The sequence below is a fragment of the Accipiter gentilis genome, chromosome 24 (genome assembly GCF_929443795.1).
Source record: "Accipiter gentilis chromosome 24, bAccGen1.1, whole genome shotgun sequence".
Taxonomy (NCBI): Eukaryota; Metazoa; Chordata; class Aves; order Accipitriformes; family Accipitridae; genus Astur; species Astur gentilis.
The window spans coordinates 22,737,722-22,755,784 of NC_064903.1; the positions used below are offsets into that span (position 1 = coordinate 22,737,722).

General features: G+C 45.1%; 1 protein-coding gene across 1 annotated transcript; it reads right to left on the reverse strand.

The window, feature by feature from the left end:
* Positions 1–1,042: 1,042 nt before the first annotated feature.
* LOC126050174 (transmembrane protein 182-like) lies at positions 1,043–17,484 on the reverse strand. Its single transcript, XM_049827722.1, has 5 exons — positions 17,241–17,484; positions 14,594–14,711; positions 12,430–12,528; positions 9,628–9,765; positions 1,043–1,786 (listed from the first exon to the last, which is right to left on the reverse strand). The coding sequence occupies exons 1-5, from the start codon at positions 17,391–17,393 to the stop codon at positions 1,557–1,559; spliced, it is 738 nt and encodes a 245-aa protein (XP_049683679.1). The 5' UTR covers positions 17,394–17,484; the 3' UTR covers positions 1,043–1,556.
* Positions 17,485–18,063: the final 579 nt, after the last annotated feature.

Sequence of the window (18,063 nt, forward strand, 5' to 3'; positions counted from 1 at the left end):
TGTTCACTGGGAAAACCCATGATTTTTACCTGTATATACCAATTCTATTCAAACAAAATTTCTATTAAGGGAAAAGAGCGTGAATTTTGCTTAAGAACTGTAGACCAAGCCTGTTAGTCGTATGAAAGAACTAATCTTTACATGTGGGAATTACAATTTCTCACTCTATGTATGCCATGAATCTTGTAAAAGAATAATTAGAACTTGCTCCAAAAGGAAAGAAATGCCAGACTTGAATAATATTTTAGGAAGAGCATTAACAAACATTTTTATACTGCCAACAGTCTTCACTGCTTTCTAGAAGAGATTTACATTACATTATTAATTAACTATACTGAGTCAATAGTATGACATAAAGCTTGGAAGATATAAGTTTAGCACAAACTATGACATTCATGAGAAAACTGTGCATTTTTAGGAAGTTTGATTGAAAATCTATGCAAATGACTTCAGCAAGCAAGGGCCCAACAAACTACTTCAAAGCATCAATATCCAGCCCAAAAAACATGACAAGATCAAATCTTTGTCATTTCTCAAGTGTCTTTACAAACCTCCACATATACGGTATAAATTACTTCACCTCCTGTGCCTTGATAGTTTGGTATAAAATTAGCATGCATTACTCTTAGTGGGACCACTGTAATCTGTCAGAAAACATACATCTGAGCAATTGCAAGAATTTTAAAATATCTAAATGGTATAAAATTTGTCTTTTTGTGTGCTATGTATATAGAATATGACAGGGTGCCATGGTCTACCGTAACAAACAAAATTAAAAATAATAGCGCTATTGTTCCCCTCCCTGTCCCCCAACTCTGACCATCTTTTAGTTTTTGGCTCGAGAATCCCCACAACACTGCGTCCGGGGAAAATATTAAATGCAGAGTAATGTGGTGCTGTAAAGAAATACTAATTAATTCAGAATTAATTTCAGCCACATAAATTGGTTTATTCACTTATTGAAAGTTAGGTTAGGTCCAGGTACATTTGCATCTTCAGAATCAGGGCTTTTAACGAAAAAAAAGTTTCTTATGTTTCCCGACATCCCATTAAAGTGGTTGTCCTTTGACGTCAATTAGAGCAAGCTAAAAAAAAAAAAAAATCATCCTTAATTGCTTTTCAGAAATAGACATTATAGCGTACACCATCACAGCCAGATTCGATTACCTTTTACAAGAAACAAGGATGCTGGGAACGCCATAAAGCTCCAGCTCTGCTGAATATGGATGCGGGGCTCTGCTGACAGCCGGGGGAGCTGCTTTTCACAGCGAAGGGTCTTCCTTGGGCTGCAGAGAAAACTGATGCAAAACCCATAGACTCGTCTGAATTTCTCCAAAGTGTGGAAATGCTGAAGCTGGATGTTCAGCTGGGGCTGGGTTTGGACTGACAGAGGTTGGACGCTCATTTCTCCATCCCTGCCTCCGTGTAAGAGTGAGTGTAATCATGCACCTATGCTGACAATTATAGCTACAAAAACGATCAAGTCCTCAAAACTTGTGTATGTTTCATGACAAGGAGCATCACCAATTTTCTCAAAGACCTTCTCCAAATTTGGCTTACTCCAGGGACTTCATGATGTCTCTGCCGATCAGGTAGAAGAGGAGTCCGGAAAGTAAAACCAGGGGCACCCCCGCTGCGGCGAACATGAACGACCACCCGTAACGCACATGGACGGGAACGTCGTCCAGGCACTTCTCGCTTCTCTCCAGAAGGATGTACTTCTGAAAATCAGCAGCAAACTCCTTCCAGATCACAAAGAGAAATATGAGCAGGAGAAATAAGCCTCCTGGAAAGAGAGACAAAGATGAGTTATTCTGTGCACATGAAACTCGTCCCATCAGCTTGCCAAGAAAAGATCGCAACAGATTTCCATTTATTCCTGCCGGTCCTTTGCACCAAAGCTTAGCGTTGCAGAATTACTATTTATGACATTGCGGGTTCCCCTGAAAGCCAAGCCTACTCACCGTGGGAGAGACCCCCACCACCGGTACCAGCTCCTGCCCAGCCGCTCTGACACCTCGTGTGCGACCGCCAGCACCACCCAGGGGCTCTCCTGCAGCTGGATACGGCCATGGAGAAACCATCATGACCACAGCTGATGTTCACAGCAGGGATCGGCATGAGGCTACCTCTGCAGTCCTGTCTTAAAGGTGGGTTGGTTCACCTTTTTTATTTTAAATTTGTCTGAGATGAGCGAGAAGGGAAGACCAAGACGTACTTTTTACTTTTTTTCTGTCTACCCTTCCAAGTAGCGTCAGATCCAATTTCCACCAGAAATGCAAAGACACAGGGATCAGTCCTGCCGATGGTAAGCGTTAGCCAGCATCAAACTCCGCACAAGCAGAGCCCACGCAGACGCCGAGAGGCTGCTGCAGCTCGTGGCGGTTCCCCCTCACGGCTTGTGTTACCCTTCCTTAAACTGAGCTTTGCAACCGAGTATTAAAACACATGGCAAGGATTATAGATGATCCTATTTTGCAGAGAAATAACACATAATAGGGTGGAAAAGGCATGTAGCCGTGAGATGGTAATCTCAGCTGGGCTACTAAATAACAGAATAATAAAAAGACTAGTAAACAGCTTATACCACGAGGCTAGAAAGTCTTTTTATTGGCAAATGAGACCCCCTTTGCGCTCCCCCGGAGCCAGACGGGAGGAGGGCTGAGGCCACGCTCAAGCCTGAGCAGCAAGTGCCAGGTCAGCGTCTCGCGTAGAGAGGGTCCGCTCTCCTCCGAGCCGCGCAGGATGCCTGCGACCCAAATAGCAGGTCTCCCGTGGGATTTTCCCATCTCCTATTTCCAGATGCGTACCCATCGAAGGTCAGCGTTTGCGGGAAGAGCTCGGTCACATCTGAAGAGCACGTGGCCAACAGGCACCTCCCGGACCTGGCGCAGCCCCCGGCGGGTTTGGGGGTTTCGGTGCCGTAAGAGGAACCTCCTTTCCCCATAATTCACTGAGTGGTGGTGGTCAGAGGCTGGAGGTCTAGCCCTCCCCCCTTCTGAAGCAGATGACAAAAAACTAGTGTGGCCCCAGTATTATTTACTGCGTCACATTAAAGGATATATACAGTGCATTTTCAAGTCAACATGTATTAAAATTAAATAGTGGCGGTGCGATGACAGATCTGAAAGCACTTCAGTAATATCTGATCTTGCTACTTCACAGCTAGAAGCTTGCTATTTTTAAATGGTGCTGTATAACATATAGATGTATGCACATACACACACATATATGAAAGAAATACATCACGGATTATAATATTTTTATAGTAGAAGTGAAGAGTTCGCTATTAATTTAGTTGACAAGTTACCACACAGTTCTGTGGCTGTGTTGTGCCTTCTGCTGGATTTAATTTCTCCCCTTGCAATTTTTAAATCAAAGGTAGTTTGTACTATATTTAATTATTCTTCCTGGCAGCTTATACACTACAAAATCCAGCCCCCATGGAAGCGGGTAAAGCTTGACATTGATATATCTGCTTAGCAATGGTGGGTACTGAAACCTCGGTCAGAGAAAACACATCAGTGTGTAACTGTGTTTCTGCTCATCATGGGTATAAGCACATCTGCTGCTACAAACCTCCGCCTCACATCTTGTAGCCAAAAATGAGACTTATGTGAAGGTATAGAGGGTTCAAAGTCTTCACTATGTGTTATATGGAAGTTGAAGGTACCCATCCTAAGCTGTCATGTCTATTAAACTGCCTCCTGTACCTTAAGACTGCAAATTGAATTTTTCTTAATAACCAAAAATTGGTGTACCCGTATGAATAGACTTCACATCACCACGAGCTGTTATTTCAAACTGTTCTCCCTTACATCGGAAAGTTCTTCTGTTTGCTGGAGAGGCAGGCTAGGAGTTAAACAGCAGCTGTTGTAACATTTGCATGTTCATTCAGATTTTGATACCACTTGAAATTAAGTGCACAAATAAATATTTTACACTTAATATGATAGTTGTATGCTTAAAATACCAATTATTCTACTATAAGAAAACGAATGCATGTTTAAATAGTCACATGTCCTTTACAAAATACAATATATTGATAAGAAGGCAATTAAGTCTTTATTACTGATGTAATTTAAAATTAAATTAATTAGATAGCAACTGAACCTTGAAAAGTGCTCTTTTAAAGATCAATTTCTATCTCATTAACTTATAATACCTACCGTAAGAGACGCAAATAAAAAAATGTGGCCCCGGCGGGACAGAGGACACGGGTACCTTAGTGTACTTTTGAATTCTCTTCCTTTTCTTTAAATAACCAGGGGGTTTGCATTGAATTGTCCCAGGACAATTTAGATGGCCTAAGCCTCATTTAGGGAAGAAATCAGATTAAAAGCTACCAGTTCTTACCGAGGAGGGTGCAGGGAAGCCCCATGAGTGGGTGGCACCATCCCCGAGCTGGCCGGGAAACGGTCCTTCCCCTCGCCCCGGGAGAAGCGCCAGGTCTCGGTATGGAAGGATTTATTAAACAGGTACTGGAGGTGATGGCACGGCCACGGCATGTAAATTAAGAACATTTTCACACTCTGGGAAAATGACAAGAAAATGTAAAGTAAGCAGCCTTCTTCCCTGGAATAATTACAGCTGAGTGGCGAGGAGTCCCTGGGATTTACACCATCTCCTCGGCGAGAAAAGAAAATCAAAAGGGCAGGTGCAGCCAAAGAAGGACGGTGGAAGCGCAGAAAGGGCGGCTCACTGAAAACTGTTCAGCGAAAAAATGCTTACTTGGAACGATCATCACAAGTATTCATGAAACTGCCTAAAATTTGTCATGCTTTTAGACATTAGTAGACTTTTCATAATGGGAATATCAGGATCTTTCACTCCCATATTACCAAAGTAAACGTTTTGCATTTTTGTTTTAAAACGTTATTTTATTTTGGATTTTTCATCTTTTGAACAGGTCTCACTTTACGACCTCCTTTTTGGAGCTTTTAGTGTTAGCCACAGTCGAAAGACATCTTTGTTTCCTGCCAGCCCCAAATGGCTTTTTATGTACAGAGACAGATTTATTCCTGCCTTGAGCAGCAAAATGAAAAACTGAAAAAAAATTTAGTTTTCTGCCCAAGAAATGAGCCTGGTGTTGGCACATGCACCTGAGACACAGGACGTTTGTTTAGTTTGGGTAAGTGTAAGTGAAGCTCTCATCAAACCAGACCATCCCCATGCTCTTCTCAGGATCCCTGTGGTTTCTACCACTGGAAAATTAGCCAAGCCATCTCCTCCTTTCTCTCCCTTTCCTCTTTGCCTCTGTTCATTAGGATGGTATGGAAAAAATTAACTGCGAAACTCCATCTCAATGCTGATGAGGTCAACGGCATCTTCTGGGGAGGGGCTAATTGCAAGAAAATTGAAGTGGGGTATTAAATCTTTCTCCTTCGTACACTTTTAACTGCAGGACAATGAACCCTGGCACTCCATCTCCCCCTCCCAGGAGGGCTGCACCTTCCTTGTGAGTAAATTCTTTTTCTTTCTCTCACTTTATATCCTTGTGACACCTTTACAGCGGCTAATTGTGGGGACAGGTGAGTGAACTCAATCTTTAACTCTTATTCTGTGGAAGCTACTGAACTTTTGTGTAATCTGCTAATTACGAGACTAATGAACTTTGACTCGTTCACCTTTCTCACTAGTTGCCTCTTAAGGATGTTAATAATGAGGAAAGGGAGGGGTGACCTTCAGCTGCCCTTCCATAACCGTCAGCCGTTACTGCATGCGAGGAGCCCGAGATTGCCAAAATGGAGATGCTTGATTTGGGAAGAGGAATCTGAGCACAAAATCCAGCACTTTAACTCACAGGACTGGCAAAGCTGCCTTTTTTTTAACACAGTCAGCTCACACTGAAGACCAGGTTGGTCTGAGCACACGCCGTGCTCCTCTCCCAGGACCACGACATGGCTCTGAACGCGCAGGAGAAGCTTTGCGCTGCCTTTGCGGGCTGGAAATGGCCCACGGCCATAGGGATCCTGCGGCTGCGGGACGGTGTGAGCACACCCGTGCGTGCCGTACAAGTGGGGATGCTGGAGAAACAGCACCAGGACCACAGCGCCTGGAAGAAACTTGTAGCCTGTACCCGGTTCATCATGTATCTGTGTCTTCCAGTGTAAGCCGAGCTGATAACAAGCTCCTCTTTAGGTTGCTTAACATTACCTGGGACACCCATCCTTATGGCTTGCTTTGAAAACTCACCGAACGCTCACGCTTTGCCTGTGCGTTCCCTCCAGAGCAGCCTCCTCGCCCCTGAGCAAGCCACCAGGTAGAGCTCAGGTCGGTTTTTTTCCCTTAAGCCTACAGCTATGAGGCTGGTCCAAACGTATTAGGGCAGCACAGCAAGCTCAGTCATTGCCCTAGTGTCTGGATGAAGCACGTGCTCGCTTCTAAGCTTGGTCTCTAAAATGCCCAAAGGAAAGAGAAAACCGAGGAGCACAAGTACAGAAAACCAAGGAGCACAAGCAAAGTTGTCCCAGCAATCCAGTTTCCAGAAGCTGCAGTGCAGCATTCACCCAGCCCTCTCCGTGACATTGTAGTGATAATTAATCATATTGTCATCTGACTGTTGAAACAAAGGGACAATTAGTCACCAGGCAGTATCTGCCTCCCCCTCGCAAGCACTGGAGCTAAGTCTGAGATGGCAAATGTTCGAACGAAAGCAAGCTGGCTATTTGCTCATGCAATCTGGGGGGTTTGGGGAGCAGGCTGGCAAAGATAACTGCTCAGCTGGGGCAGTAGATGGGCAAATGCAAGGAGCAGCAAACGTCAGATGGGCTCGGGCTGTATTTCTCGAGTTGCCCAGCAGACAAAATCAAGGGGGATGGCTCCGGTCCTTTGAGAGGGCTCTCAGAAACGCCACCCACCGAGCACTACATTTGTTATGGTAGCTGGCAGTCAGGTTTGTTCTCTTGGAAGTACAGTAAATAAAAGGCATCTTGGAGAGGAAACTCAAAGGGATCTAATCGAACGATAACAATCTTCACCCTTAGGCGCTGAATTCCCCCGGCGACAGAGGGGCACAAGTAACTCCTCAAAATCGCGTCAGGCTGGTTATCCATAAACACACCTGGGAGTGCATTTGCACCAATAAAACCTTTAGAGCCTTTCGGTGGCAAATGTTGCATCATTTTGCAATGATTAGCCACTGTTGTGTGTGATTCAGGACCTCGGCTTGGGCTGCTACCGACAGGGGCAGAGGGAGTTTATGGACAGAATAAAGTTGGATATAAAGGATGCCCAGAGAGGCCGGGGCATCTTGCAGCCGTGGTGCCCCATCTCCCCATCCGACTGGCAGACCACATTCCCGCTCTACAAATTGCCAGCATTTTCACACTTCCTCAAGGAGAGATCATTTCTGCAAGGGAGGTTAATTAACACTGACCCTCAGGCCATGATTAGAAGACAAGACGCGCTTTCTCCTGCGTTGTCTCTCCACATCCCGCTATCTGAAGGAAAGGGACGGCGAGGGAGTTGAAGCTGTGTTAAATCTATTGTTCCTACTGCTTAGTGCAATTATGCAGAATATTTTTAGAAGTGATAGCGAGGAAATAACCATGGAAGGATGCAACCCAAATCCATCAGGAAGCCAGTGTCAAGCAGGATCCAGAGGTCTGAGTTCAGGATACCCCCCCCAAAAAAGGATTAGCTGAAACTCTAAGCAAACTTTGCTGAAAATGCTGAAATACTATTGCATTCTCCTAGCTATCAGTTAGGTTGAAAATATGGCAGGAAGTCTCTTCCAGCTGAACTCGTTCCTCCTAATGACAGTTAATAACAATGATTGCTGTTCAGATTGAAACTGCATTAATACAAACTTCAATTTAAATAGCAGCATCTTTGTCTAATGCCAAGAGGTTTATGTGATGCATAATCAGCTCTTCTAAAAAGTGTCACATTCTATGCCCCAGCTTTTTAATCAAGAAGTAGTCAAATAAAGTGCAAAAACAACGAAGAAAAAAAAAGAATATGGTGATTCAATATTACTCGACATCCTTTTCTGTGTGATATTTTACTTATCTGGCCAGCATCATAAGGTAACTGATCTGAGTTTTTCCATTTGGGCTGAAAGTTGAGTGTTTTGAAGAGGAAGGGCTTTAACTGAGGTAGCCAGAGTGTCACATCTAAGAGGATTCAAATATTCGGCACTAGTCTCACAAGAAGAGATGACTTCATTGCACACACATGCCAAGTGGCCGACACTACTCAGTAGAAGGCATTGGTACCTGATGGAGGTCTGATAGCAAGAGGTCTTGCATTCCCAAACAAAAATCATGTGTGTAAAACCACATGAAATTTGCCCTTAGAAATATTAAGCATCTATTACATTATATAAGACACAGAAAAGCAGATACCCACAGGCTTGCTGCCCTCACTTCAATAACTGAAGACCTGGAGACTAAATGGAAAATTGGACAAAATGCCAAGCGAATTAGCAGAGGCAGGTAGGGCCAAGTTGATTTAGTGGCTTCCAGATTTTTTTAGACAAATAGATAGATGTCATCTAGCTTCATTTTAACAAGCAGCTCAGCTGGTGTCACGTGGTTAATTATTACTACATCTGGAGGAGACAGAAATTGGGAAAGGAGCTGTAAAATGGATAGGAAGGTAAATGGGGGGGGGGTGGGTGGAATAAAAGGTAATGATAGCAGGGCACAGCAAGATTGGAAGTAGTTTAGGTGGAGTTTTTCCAAGGTCAGTGTTGGGACCTTTCCTGTAAAATATTTTCATAAATGTTTTCAGCCCCCCTAAAATTGGACGCAGTCAGAGCCCAAACTGGGAGCAAAGACCCTGGCTCGTGTCTGATTCATGCCATGTATGAGGAAGCAGGACCTGGTGCAGGATCCATAATTAAGTAGTGGTTTTTCAGAGAAAGTCCTGACTTCATAATGAAGTCCTTCACTTGGCATGGCTCAGCTAAGCTCCAGCCTTTAGCTGCTTGAGTCGCAAAAAAGCTTTTTTCTGAGTTCGAGTCACTGTTATAAATCAAGTATTTCTACTAGTTAAGCCAGTTATTCCTTCTCAAATGCAGAAAAGGAAAAAGCCCAACTGATAATTCAGTGGAATCATTCGTAATGGCAATAGGAATAATGAATAAATGCCTATTTTTAATTCATTTTCCTGCTGTGCCACCGCTTTATCTTTTCCGATTTTATTAAGCCAGCCCTCCCATTTTGAATGGCTGGGTATGCCTTTCATTGCTCAGTGGGTTTCCAGCTCTACCAGATGTTAACAGCAGAGACAGGAGAGGCCCAAATGCAAAGACTGACTTAGGGGAACGGAGCGTGGCTGATCACTGCCCAGGGTTAACGCGGCTACGGACTTTACTAAAGTCAAAGGCTCTGTTCCCCTGGGTTGCGTAGAAAAGTAGAACAACAACAAAAAAGTATTTTTCCCAAATGCCAGCCTCTCTAGGACTAAGGACTGTCTTGCTAAAGCTTGACTGAGCACAGAGGTTTCCTTCCAGTGGGGGAAGAGGGAAATCATTTACCCCAAGCCAGCATAGCTCCCACCAGAGCCCCCATCTCCCCCCGGTGCCTCATCCCTGGCTGCCTCCCCTTCCCCTGCACGCACGAAGCAGAGCACGGCCGTATCCCATTCCTGCTCCGGCCGTATCCCGTTACGGCCGCTTACCCGAGGCGAGGAGGAATCCGCCTCCGACTTTGTAGGATCGGGGGCTGACGAAGGGCACGCCGCACACCAGCAGCAGCCCCCCCACCAGCCCGGCGGCGACGGCCAGCAGAATGAACGCCGTCCAGAATCCTCTGTACACTGCGCGGCCAAAAAAAAAAAAAAAAAAGAGCAAAGTCAGGGGAAAGGAGAGGAAAAGGGGTTTTCTTCAGTCCAGGCTTAACTCCCAGCAATACTAAAAGCAATAACCCGTAAGGCTGCTCGCGCTAGGCAGAGCTGGAGCTCGTGCTTTGCTAACGCCCTGCCGCGGCACGGGTGCGATGTGCCTGGAACTGGTGCAAGTTCAGGCTGAATGTCATGCCCGGCATAATGGGATTGGAACGAGGACAAGGGGTTGGAAGGGTTTGCCAGGCAAGCATGCCACAAAACGGGGGGGGGGGGGGGGAGAGTAAAGGACACCGTGCTTAGCTGTGCCTGGGGGGGGATGGAAGAGCTTGGCAAGAAAGGGAAGAAAATTGCAACATTAGGAGAGATCTTTGTTCCCCTTTAATTAACACTTACGGAAGGTGCCAGGTTCCCAGTTTAAAATAAAGACGGGTTTTGTTAGCAGGACTGCAGGGAAAACGGGAGCTCATGGTTTCCCCCATTAATGGCCTTGCTTGACTCCAAGTAAGAGAACAGCTGCCTCCTCATCCTCTGAATTTGGGGGGTTTGCCGTGACTTCAGGCAACCACGCCAGCCAGAGCTGAGCAAGTTTGCATCCATCGCATCCCAGGGGATGGGATGTAGCCCACTAATTTCAGTCTCCCAGTAGCCAAATCTTCTCCAGTCGCAGCCATAAACCTTGGCCAAAGGTGGTGGTCTTCAGGCAGAGACCCTCTGATACCCGGCTCCCCGTTTCCCTGGTTTATCTGATCCCCTCGGGCCACTGCATCTCGCTCTGCCTGTTGTTTTTCCGAAGCGCTAGCTAGAGAGATTTAAGCCGAGCACAAGCAAGTGGGTAACGCTGAAATGATTCACACTTGAAAGAAAAATGATACAGAAAAGATGCGTTTTGCTCATTTGAAACCATTTTGTCAGGAGAGCCACTTAGGGAGAGATAAGTATCTTGAACTCTCCAAAACCACAGAATTCATTTTCATGTTTAACCTCCCGTCACCCGTTTCTCTCAGGGAGCCTAAGAGGATGCAGATAAGGCAGAATTATCTCTGGAGCAAGTAATAGCTGGAGGACCCCTCTTCTTGGACAGCCTCCTGTTTTGTCATCATTTGCATATGAAGATGGACTGGTTTGAAATAAAACGAGCGTTAACGACAGAAGCGTCTGCTCTCTGCAGATGTCCAAACGCGGGGTTGGTGCAGCAGAGGAGCCCGATGCTCCCGCTGCCCTAAATGTGGGTGCTGAGACATCTTCACCTCCCCGGGGATCATAGCGGGGTGGGTGCCGGGACCCTCCAGGCAGAGCCCCACAGCACCCCGGGGTGCAGCCCCTGCGCCGAGCCCCTCGCCGACACCTTCCCGGGATCCATCCCCACCTTCCCGGGATCCATCTCCACTTTCCCGGGATCCATCCCAACGGGCTTTGCTGAGAGGCAGCTGGAGAGGGTTTCATAGCAAGGGCTGACAGGCAGGGACAGATGCCTCCAGCGCCCTTTATTTAGTACGGAAAAAATAGCGTGTTTATCAGCAAGATCATTCAGAAACTAGACGTCACGCCTGTCTCTCCTAAGCAGAAAAAATCCCACCGCTTAACCCGTGTGCTCGCTGCACGCAGCCTGCAACGGGGCTCCTCCTTCTACCGTTGACAGGTCCCTCGTATCCATTTTACACTACAGCGTGTTCCCCGAGGCAGGAATCCTGCACAGCAGAGCAAAAGAAACTAGCTGCTCTCCCTCACATGCTCCTACTGACAATTTTTTTTTTTTAATTAATTTCTCATAAAAAAAAAAAAAATAAAAATAAAAAAAGGTACCGCTAAAGGCTAAGGAAAAGGTCAAGATGTTTGTTTGTGCAGTATGCCTGCCCCGGATCCCCGGAGGCAAGGCAGAGTGATGCACACTATTTAAAGAAATCAATTCATTTCAAAAAAGATCATTGAATTAATTCTAGCTGCTGCCACCAATTTAGCAAATTAAAATTCCTAACAGCAGCTGATTCATTAAAGAACTCTGAAAATACAGAGAAACATAAATAAAAAGGGAACCAGTTGAAAGGAGAGCTCTCCAACTGTGTCGTATTCCGTGTATTAAAAATAAGCCAGTCACTTACGTGGATCTTCTAACAATTTGGTCCTTAACTGATTTTCCAGTGCTTGTTTATTTTGTCTTGCAACAAATCAACACCAGAGCTCTCCCAGGAAGCCAGACTCTGGGAACGAGTCAGCACTGAGCTGGCACAAGCCTACAGCCCAGGAGAAATTATTTTTACTTGCGTGCCCGCAGGGTCTGGATTTGGCCATGGGGCTGAAGCCCTTTGCCTCCAACTCCTCCCAGTGAGTGAGGAGGTGGGAGAGACTGGATTTAGCGTCATCCCTCGCTCATAGGAATAGGTGCTGAGCACCCAGCGGAGGGGTGCACGGCTCATGGCTGGCTCTGGAGGAGAGAAGACGTGGGAGAACATCTCCGTGTGCTCACGGCTTGGGGCAGCCAACTAAGCAAGGCCATTTTGTAAAGGAGCTTTCCCAAAGTCTTGGTCGTGCTTGGCCACGTGCATTTACAGTGGGAGAACCGCAGCACTGACACACATCATAAACCTCTGCCCGATCGCTGGGGAAAGGAGCTGCTGGGGGAGGAGGGAAGAAACCCACCTGCGGTTGTGTCGTAGGAAGGATGGGGGAAAGGTCCGAGAGCGATGGGCATGGGAAAGAGGTAGCCGTGCATGCAGAACTTGGGGTGGGCTTGGCTGGCTGAAAGAGAACAACAAAAGAATCCCTGTTTGCTTCTATTTTTTGCAAAATCACAGTTACGGTATTCAGATGGCAATGTACTATTCTGCAAAAGCTACAAAACCCTCACTGAAATCAGAAGGCTGGGAGTAAAGAAGGATAGTAAATTCCGGTTAGAAAGAAAAAAAGTAAAAGAAAAAGAAGAATGATGAAAGAGGGAAGATATAACGGGATCTGAGACTGCTACCTGTACATCTTCTCCTCTTCATAACCTGAGTCTGAAGTGAACATAAATCAGGAAAGATGGAGCAACTGAAATCGGTGTAAATATGCCCATTGCTGCTTTCCTCCAGAAAACGTGTCAGACCGCCTGGAAGGGGCAAAGATATTTGGGTACCAGACAAGCTGCCTCACAAGACCTCCAGTTTGTGAGAAGGGAAAGCACAATTAGAATGGAAATGCCCCATCAATATTAATACCACTGAGGCTTATCATGATTAACAGTAATAGAATGAATGTTAAATGAATTAATTAATGGTTGGCCACTTATTTAAATATGTTCCCCAGCTCAAAGGACCACTTTATAATAGGTGGACATTAGTTCATGCTAAATTGACTATGGAATACCTATTGAATTAATTATTACATCCATGAGAGCAGCAAATTAATTTGCCATGATCAATCCTATTATAATAAATACCTAAAGAAGTAATACAAATTTGCCAGTTATCAGAAAGAGTTATTTTACTTCAGGTAACATTGTATTATATCATGTATTTCCATAAAATGTAATTAGATAGCAAACTCCCTCTCTCAAGCCTGTCCTTTTTTATCAAAAATTCCTGTGTGAAAAATCTCACAATGTTCAGTTGAATGGTGGCAGTAACCGTTCCTGCAAGATTTTACAGGCAACACAGGTCAGGTGCTGGAGGACAGCAAAGCCATCTGAAATTTTAATCACCGCGGAGTAAATTTATGGTGGGAACCTGCATTATTTGCAGCTAAATGCCCTAGGAGGCGATCATGCCTCTCCACAGGCACGTCAGCATCCTTGAGCAGACTGAAGCACCAGCGAGCATGGGGTCAAGGCTTTTGCAATGTTTAAAACCTTTGCAAAACTTATTTTAATTTTTTTTTTTTTTTTTTATCCCCAATACTTCTCTAGGGCTGTGGTATCCCAGGGAAAGGCTGTCCTCTAAATACCCACTGTGCATTAATGCGGGAGAGCTGATTGCTGGCTTGGCCACAAGCAGGGCTGCTGCCAGGCGTGTTGTGGGATGGTTTCACTCCTTTGCTCTTTCTGGTGGGAGCACCTGGTTCACTGGGCCAAGACCCCACACTTCACTGCACGTGGGCCACCAGTCAGCACCAACTGGTGTCTCAGAACAGGTTTCACCTTCTCCTTCAATTTTTTTCTGAAGAGTGAATGTGCTTTCAGAAAAAAAAAAAAAATATTTTGCATCCATCTCTCTGTTTATTCACACGTGTAATTTCAATGACCTTAAAAAGCAAACCAGGCAAGATCTTAAAATAAAGGCCTGGTGTGCTTAAGAGCATAAACACACATGGTTATGGCTCTCCACGGTCCACCACTGCCCACTGCTAGAGGTCCTGAGCACCCAGTGAGACCACATGCATGCGTGTCCAGCCTTTGCCACCCTGAAATCAGTGGGAGGTGGGAATGCTCAGCACCCTGATGGCTTAAAACACTGAGAGAAGAGTGATGCTAATGGCCAGGAAAGGCATGGGCTCAAATTTAGCAGACCTTAGCTGACCACAAACATCAAGAGGTATGGGGGGGAGAGTTGTCCTCGCTGGTGGAAGCCACCACTCCGTAAGACTTTGTAGGTGATAAACGGCATCAAGTGCTTCCTACATTTCTGTCAACAACCCCCTGAGAGCAAAATCCAAGTCAAAACAAAAGAGCACAGAAGCCAAATTTGGTTTTGACTGAGAGACGATGAGAACGAAAAAAAAAAAAATAAATAAAGACAACTGTCTCCATCTCTGGGAGCCTTTCTTGTGCTTGTTTGCAATTCAGTCGTGAGTCAGTGCTGTGGATATGGTGCGGTGGCATTGTACTCACTGTACCAGAAGGTCCAGATGGTCTCTCGGTGGCCCTCGCCAAAGAACCAGCACCTCCAGAAGAAGCCCTCATGGTGGAAAGTGAGGATCTCCTTCCTGACCTCTGTCGGCATTTCAGCCTGTGGAGGAATGAAAGCCCAAGCTGATACAGGGATGATCATGGTGGAAAGCGTGTACTGTTTGCTTAGACAGTTGTTGCTTTCATTTTTTGTCGGGCTTTTCATTTGTTGTCATTTGAGTTGGTTTTGGAGGGGTTGGGGAACACAGAGGCAGCTGCTGTCCTTGGCTTTCTGCCGTATCACAGCTAGAAAATGTTCTGATAACAAATTGCCCTGCAGACCTTCACAGAACAGTTTCTTCTTTTTCTAATATCCTTAAACCACTGGTTGCTAGAGCTGGATGGGTATGTCAGGGAGCAGAGCATTCTGGGTGTATTCTACTTCTTAAACAGTTTCCTTCAGTAAATGTTGATGCTGTTGTAACCGGTAAGAAGCAGGCTGATTACCAGGTAAGCAATTTTAGGTGTGACCCAATGCAACAGTTCAGATGTCTTCGCTAGTCTGTAGGACCCATGTAAGGTCTGGCTTAACCCCAGAAGACAGCCCAACTCTAATGCTCCCAGTAAGCCTCTTCCAGTCACCAGCCCAAAGGTTTCCTTCTTTCTCTCCCTCTGTTGAGCCTGGTAGAAGTTATGCTAAACTTACCCAAGACACACATTATTCTGCCCGCACCAGTCTTCTCATAGATGGTGATAGGGATGTTGGCAATTTTTCCTTTTTTGTGAGTCTGTTTCAACCCCCAGACCAGACCTGCCAGCACAAGGTTTAGGTCTTTCCAGAAGGGAGGATATTGCAAAGCCGAGTCATGGACTATTTACCAAAAAACTTATGAAAACTATAGCCAAAGTCAATTTTATCTTTAGCACATAGAGTTTGGTAAAGGAGACGCGACTGCTACAAAATTACGTTTTGTGGAGGACGGAGAAGCTCCATACAGTCCTGTGAACTAGAGAAAGGAGATGGGACTCAACGGGGAGGTGCTAAAAGATATTTCCCTCGCCTCGAAGTTTTTATGCACCAGGTTATGACCGCTTTCCAGAGCTCTGACCTGATTCTCCTTTTACTTTCAGGATAGAATCCTAACTGTGACAATGGTAACAGGCAGCCCTCAAACTTCATCAGCCGGATGGCTGCTGACTTAGTGCATCTACGGCACATTTAATCGCTGCTTGGCAGATACTCAAGACTATCCTTATCTGTAAGGGACAGGATTTGCCAGTTTAAGAAAGGGCAGAGAAGGTAAAAACACAGCCCATTGTACACAACCGGTAACTGAAATAGAAATAATAGCAACAGTGTCTGAAATAGAAATAAAATAGCTTAGAGGAAAGAGTAAGAGCAGTTCCTATTTCTGCCTGGTGCTTTTGAAGTCGCTCTGCCTTAGTGACAGGCACACTAACACTTGACCAAGAGTGTATCTTAAATGTTTGAGATGCTTATTCATGTCGTGCAGTGCAACGTCTCTAGTCTCTCCACTTTAAAAGACAACAGCACAAACGAAAATCTGAAACAATTAACATTGCCATTTCCCAAGTGCACAGAAAACGAGCGGCAGTCCTCTGTCCGTGACTCTCCGCCATCTCCAGAGCTTTACTGCGCTGCTTTAAACAGTAAAGACAGTGTCTTCTGCTGGGCTGTTTTTCTATCATAAGTTTTTCTTTTCAGCAGAGAATGTCATTTGGAAACATGACTCAAGCGAACAGTGTCCTACATTTGATTATGGGATTCTGAAATGAAAGAAAATATTTCTTGCTGGCATCATGATGCTTACCCAGTGTGACTCACCACACCAGAAAAAAATCAAACCTAATTGGATTGAACTTTAAAGTAACAAAAAGTCTGCACACAACAAGGATCTTCCTGTCATTTTGTAATTGAAACCACACATTGATCAGCACAAAAACATTTTTGAAGAGTGGGTGGCTCAAGGAACTGATCTGGTTGTTAGTTCATTGAAGAGTTAGACAATAGCAAGTGCAGCTAAAATCAAACTTTCGAAAGAATCTATAAACAAGTGATACCAGCAGTTAGCACTAAAATACCAAATTGTCCTTTGAAAATTACATTTCCTGCTAACTAAAATCCTATAAAAATCTTATTTTTAAAATATGTAGGCCTTTTCTTGTTAGATGGGCAGGCACTCTTGTCTGCTCTGTTCTACGTCTGATGTTCACTTTTGTTTTCTGTCTGTGCCGTAGTCATATCACTTCAGATGTAAATGATTGCCAAGTCCTACACATACGAGCTATTTTTAAATGAAGAAACTACAGAGGGAGAAATCATTTAATGGCAAATATCAGGATGTATCTTTTGTCTTTAGAGGCAAATGCTGTCAACAAGTAAAGCTCTTACATTTTTGCTTTTCATTCCCTAATGTTCATATCTGCCAGATTACAGAGATGCTGTCTTAATGTTTCCTAGATGCACTTTACTCCAGTCAACATGCTAGATACTATGCAAAAGCTGGCTTGGATTTTAAAGTTAGCTCAGGCTAACATTTTACATTAGCAGGTCACTTTCAATGATTCAAATTTTAAATTCTTTAAATTAGGCGATTCTTCCGAAGTAAGACGAGATGTCAGAGTTTACCTCCCCGGTCCGCAGAGTGCTATTCCCACTCTCGAAGACGCCGCAGCTCTCCATAGCTAGAAGCCAGTAATCCGTCCCGAAAGCGATGAGAAAGAGCAACACGCCGGTGCCACCGAGGATCCCGGCCGTGAGGGCGGCTACTCCAGCCTTCATGGGGCAGCAGGTAGGCAGCAGGATTGGAAATCAGAAAAGAAGAAAACCACTGAAGTTTCCAGGATCGCTGGAAGAGGGAGAGGAGAGAAGTGCTATTTTTGGACACGGATAATAATCTGCTCCTGGCTGGTGTGAGTTTCAGTGGGTGGTGGGAACAGGACTAATAAAAGCAGATGACCTGGCGTAACCAAACAGCTGTGGCATTAAGGAACATGACAAATAGCTATTGAGACAGAGCAGGAAGATTTCCAAATAAACACATGGCTGTGCATTTCAGAAGAGCGCTGCAGAGAGCCCTCAGCCTCAGCCGGTCGGGCAGCGGCTGTAGGACATGAATAACCATTAACCATAATGATGCAGAACTGCCCAGGACACTGGAGAGTTTTTAAAACCCCGTTTGTGCACGAGATTAGCAGAGAGGCTGTGCGTGGCTTGAGCAGATCTGAACTGGAAGATCTTTACCGTGTCGCGGAGTCTGCAGTTTCCACAGCCATGGCTGTCAGGTACCTTTAGCCGTGTCCTCGCACGTGTGGTATAGAAGTGGCACTTCTGGAATATGCGTCTCCTTCAGCTCCTGCTCCCTCTGAACAAAACACTAACGCAGCTTTCACACAAAGTAACCCCAGAGATCCATGCAGTAACATTAAAACATCGGTGATATCTTAAATAT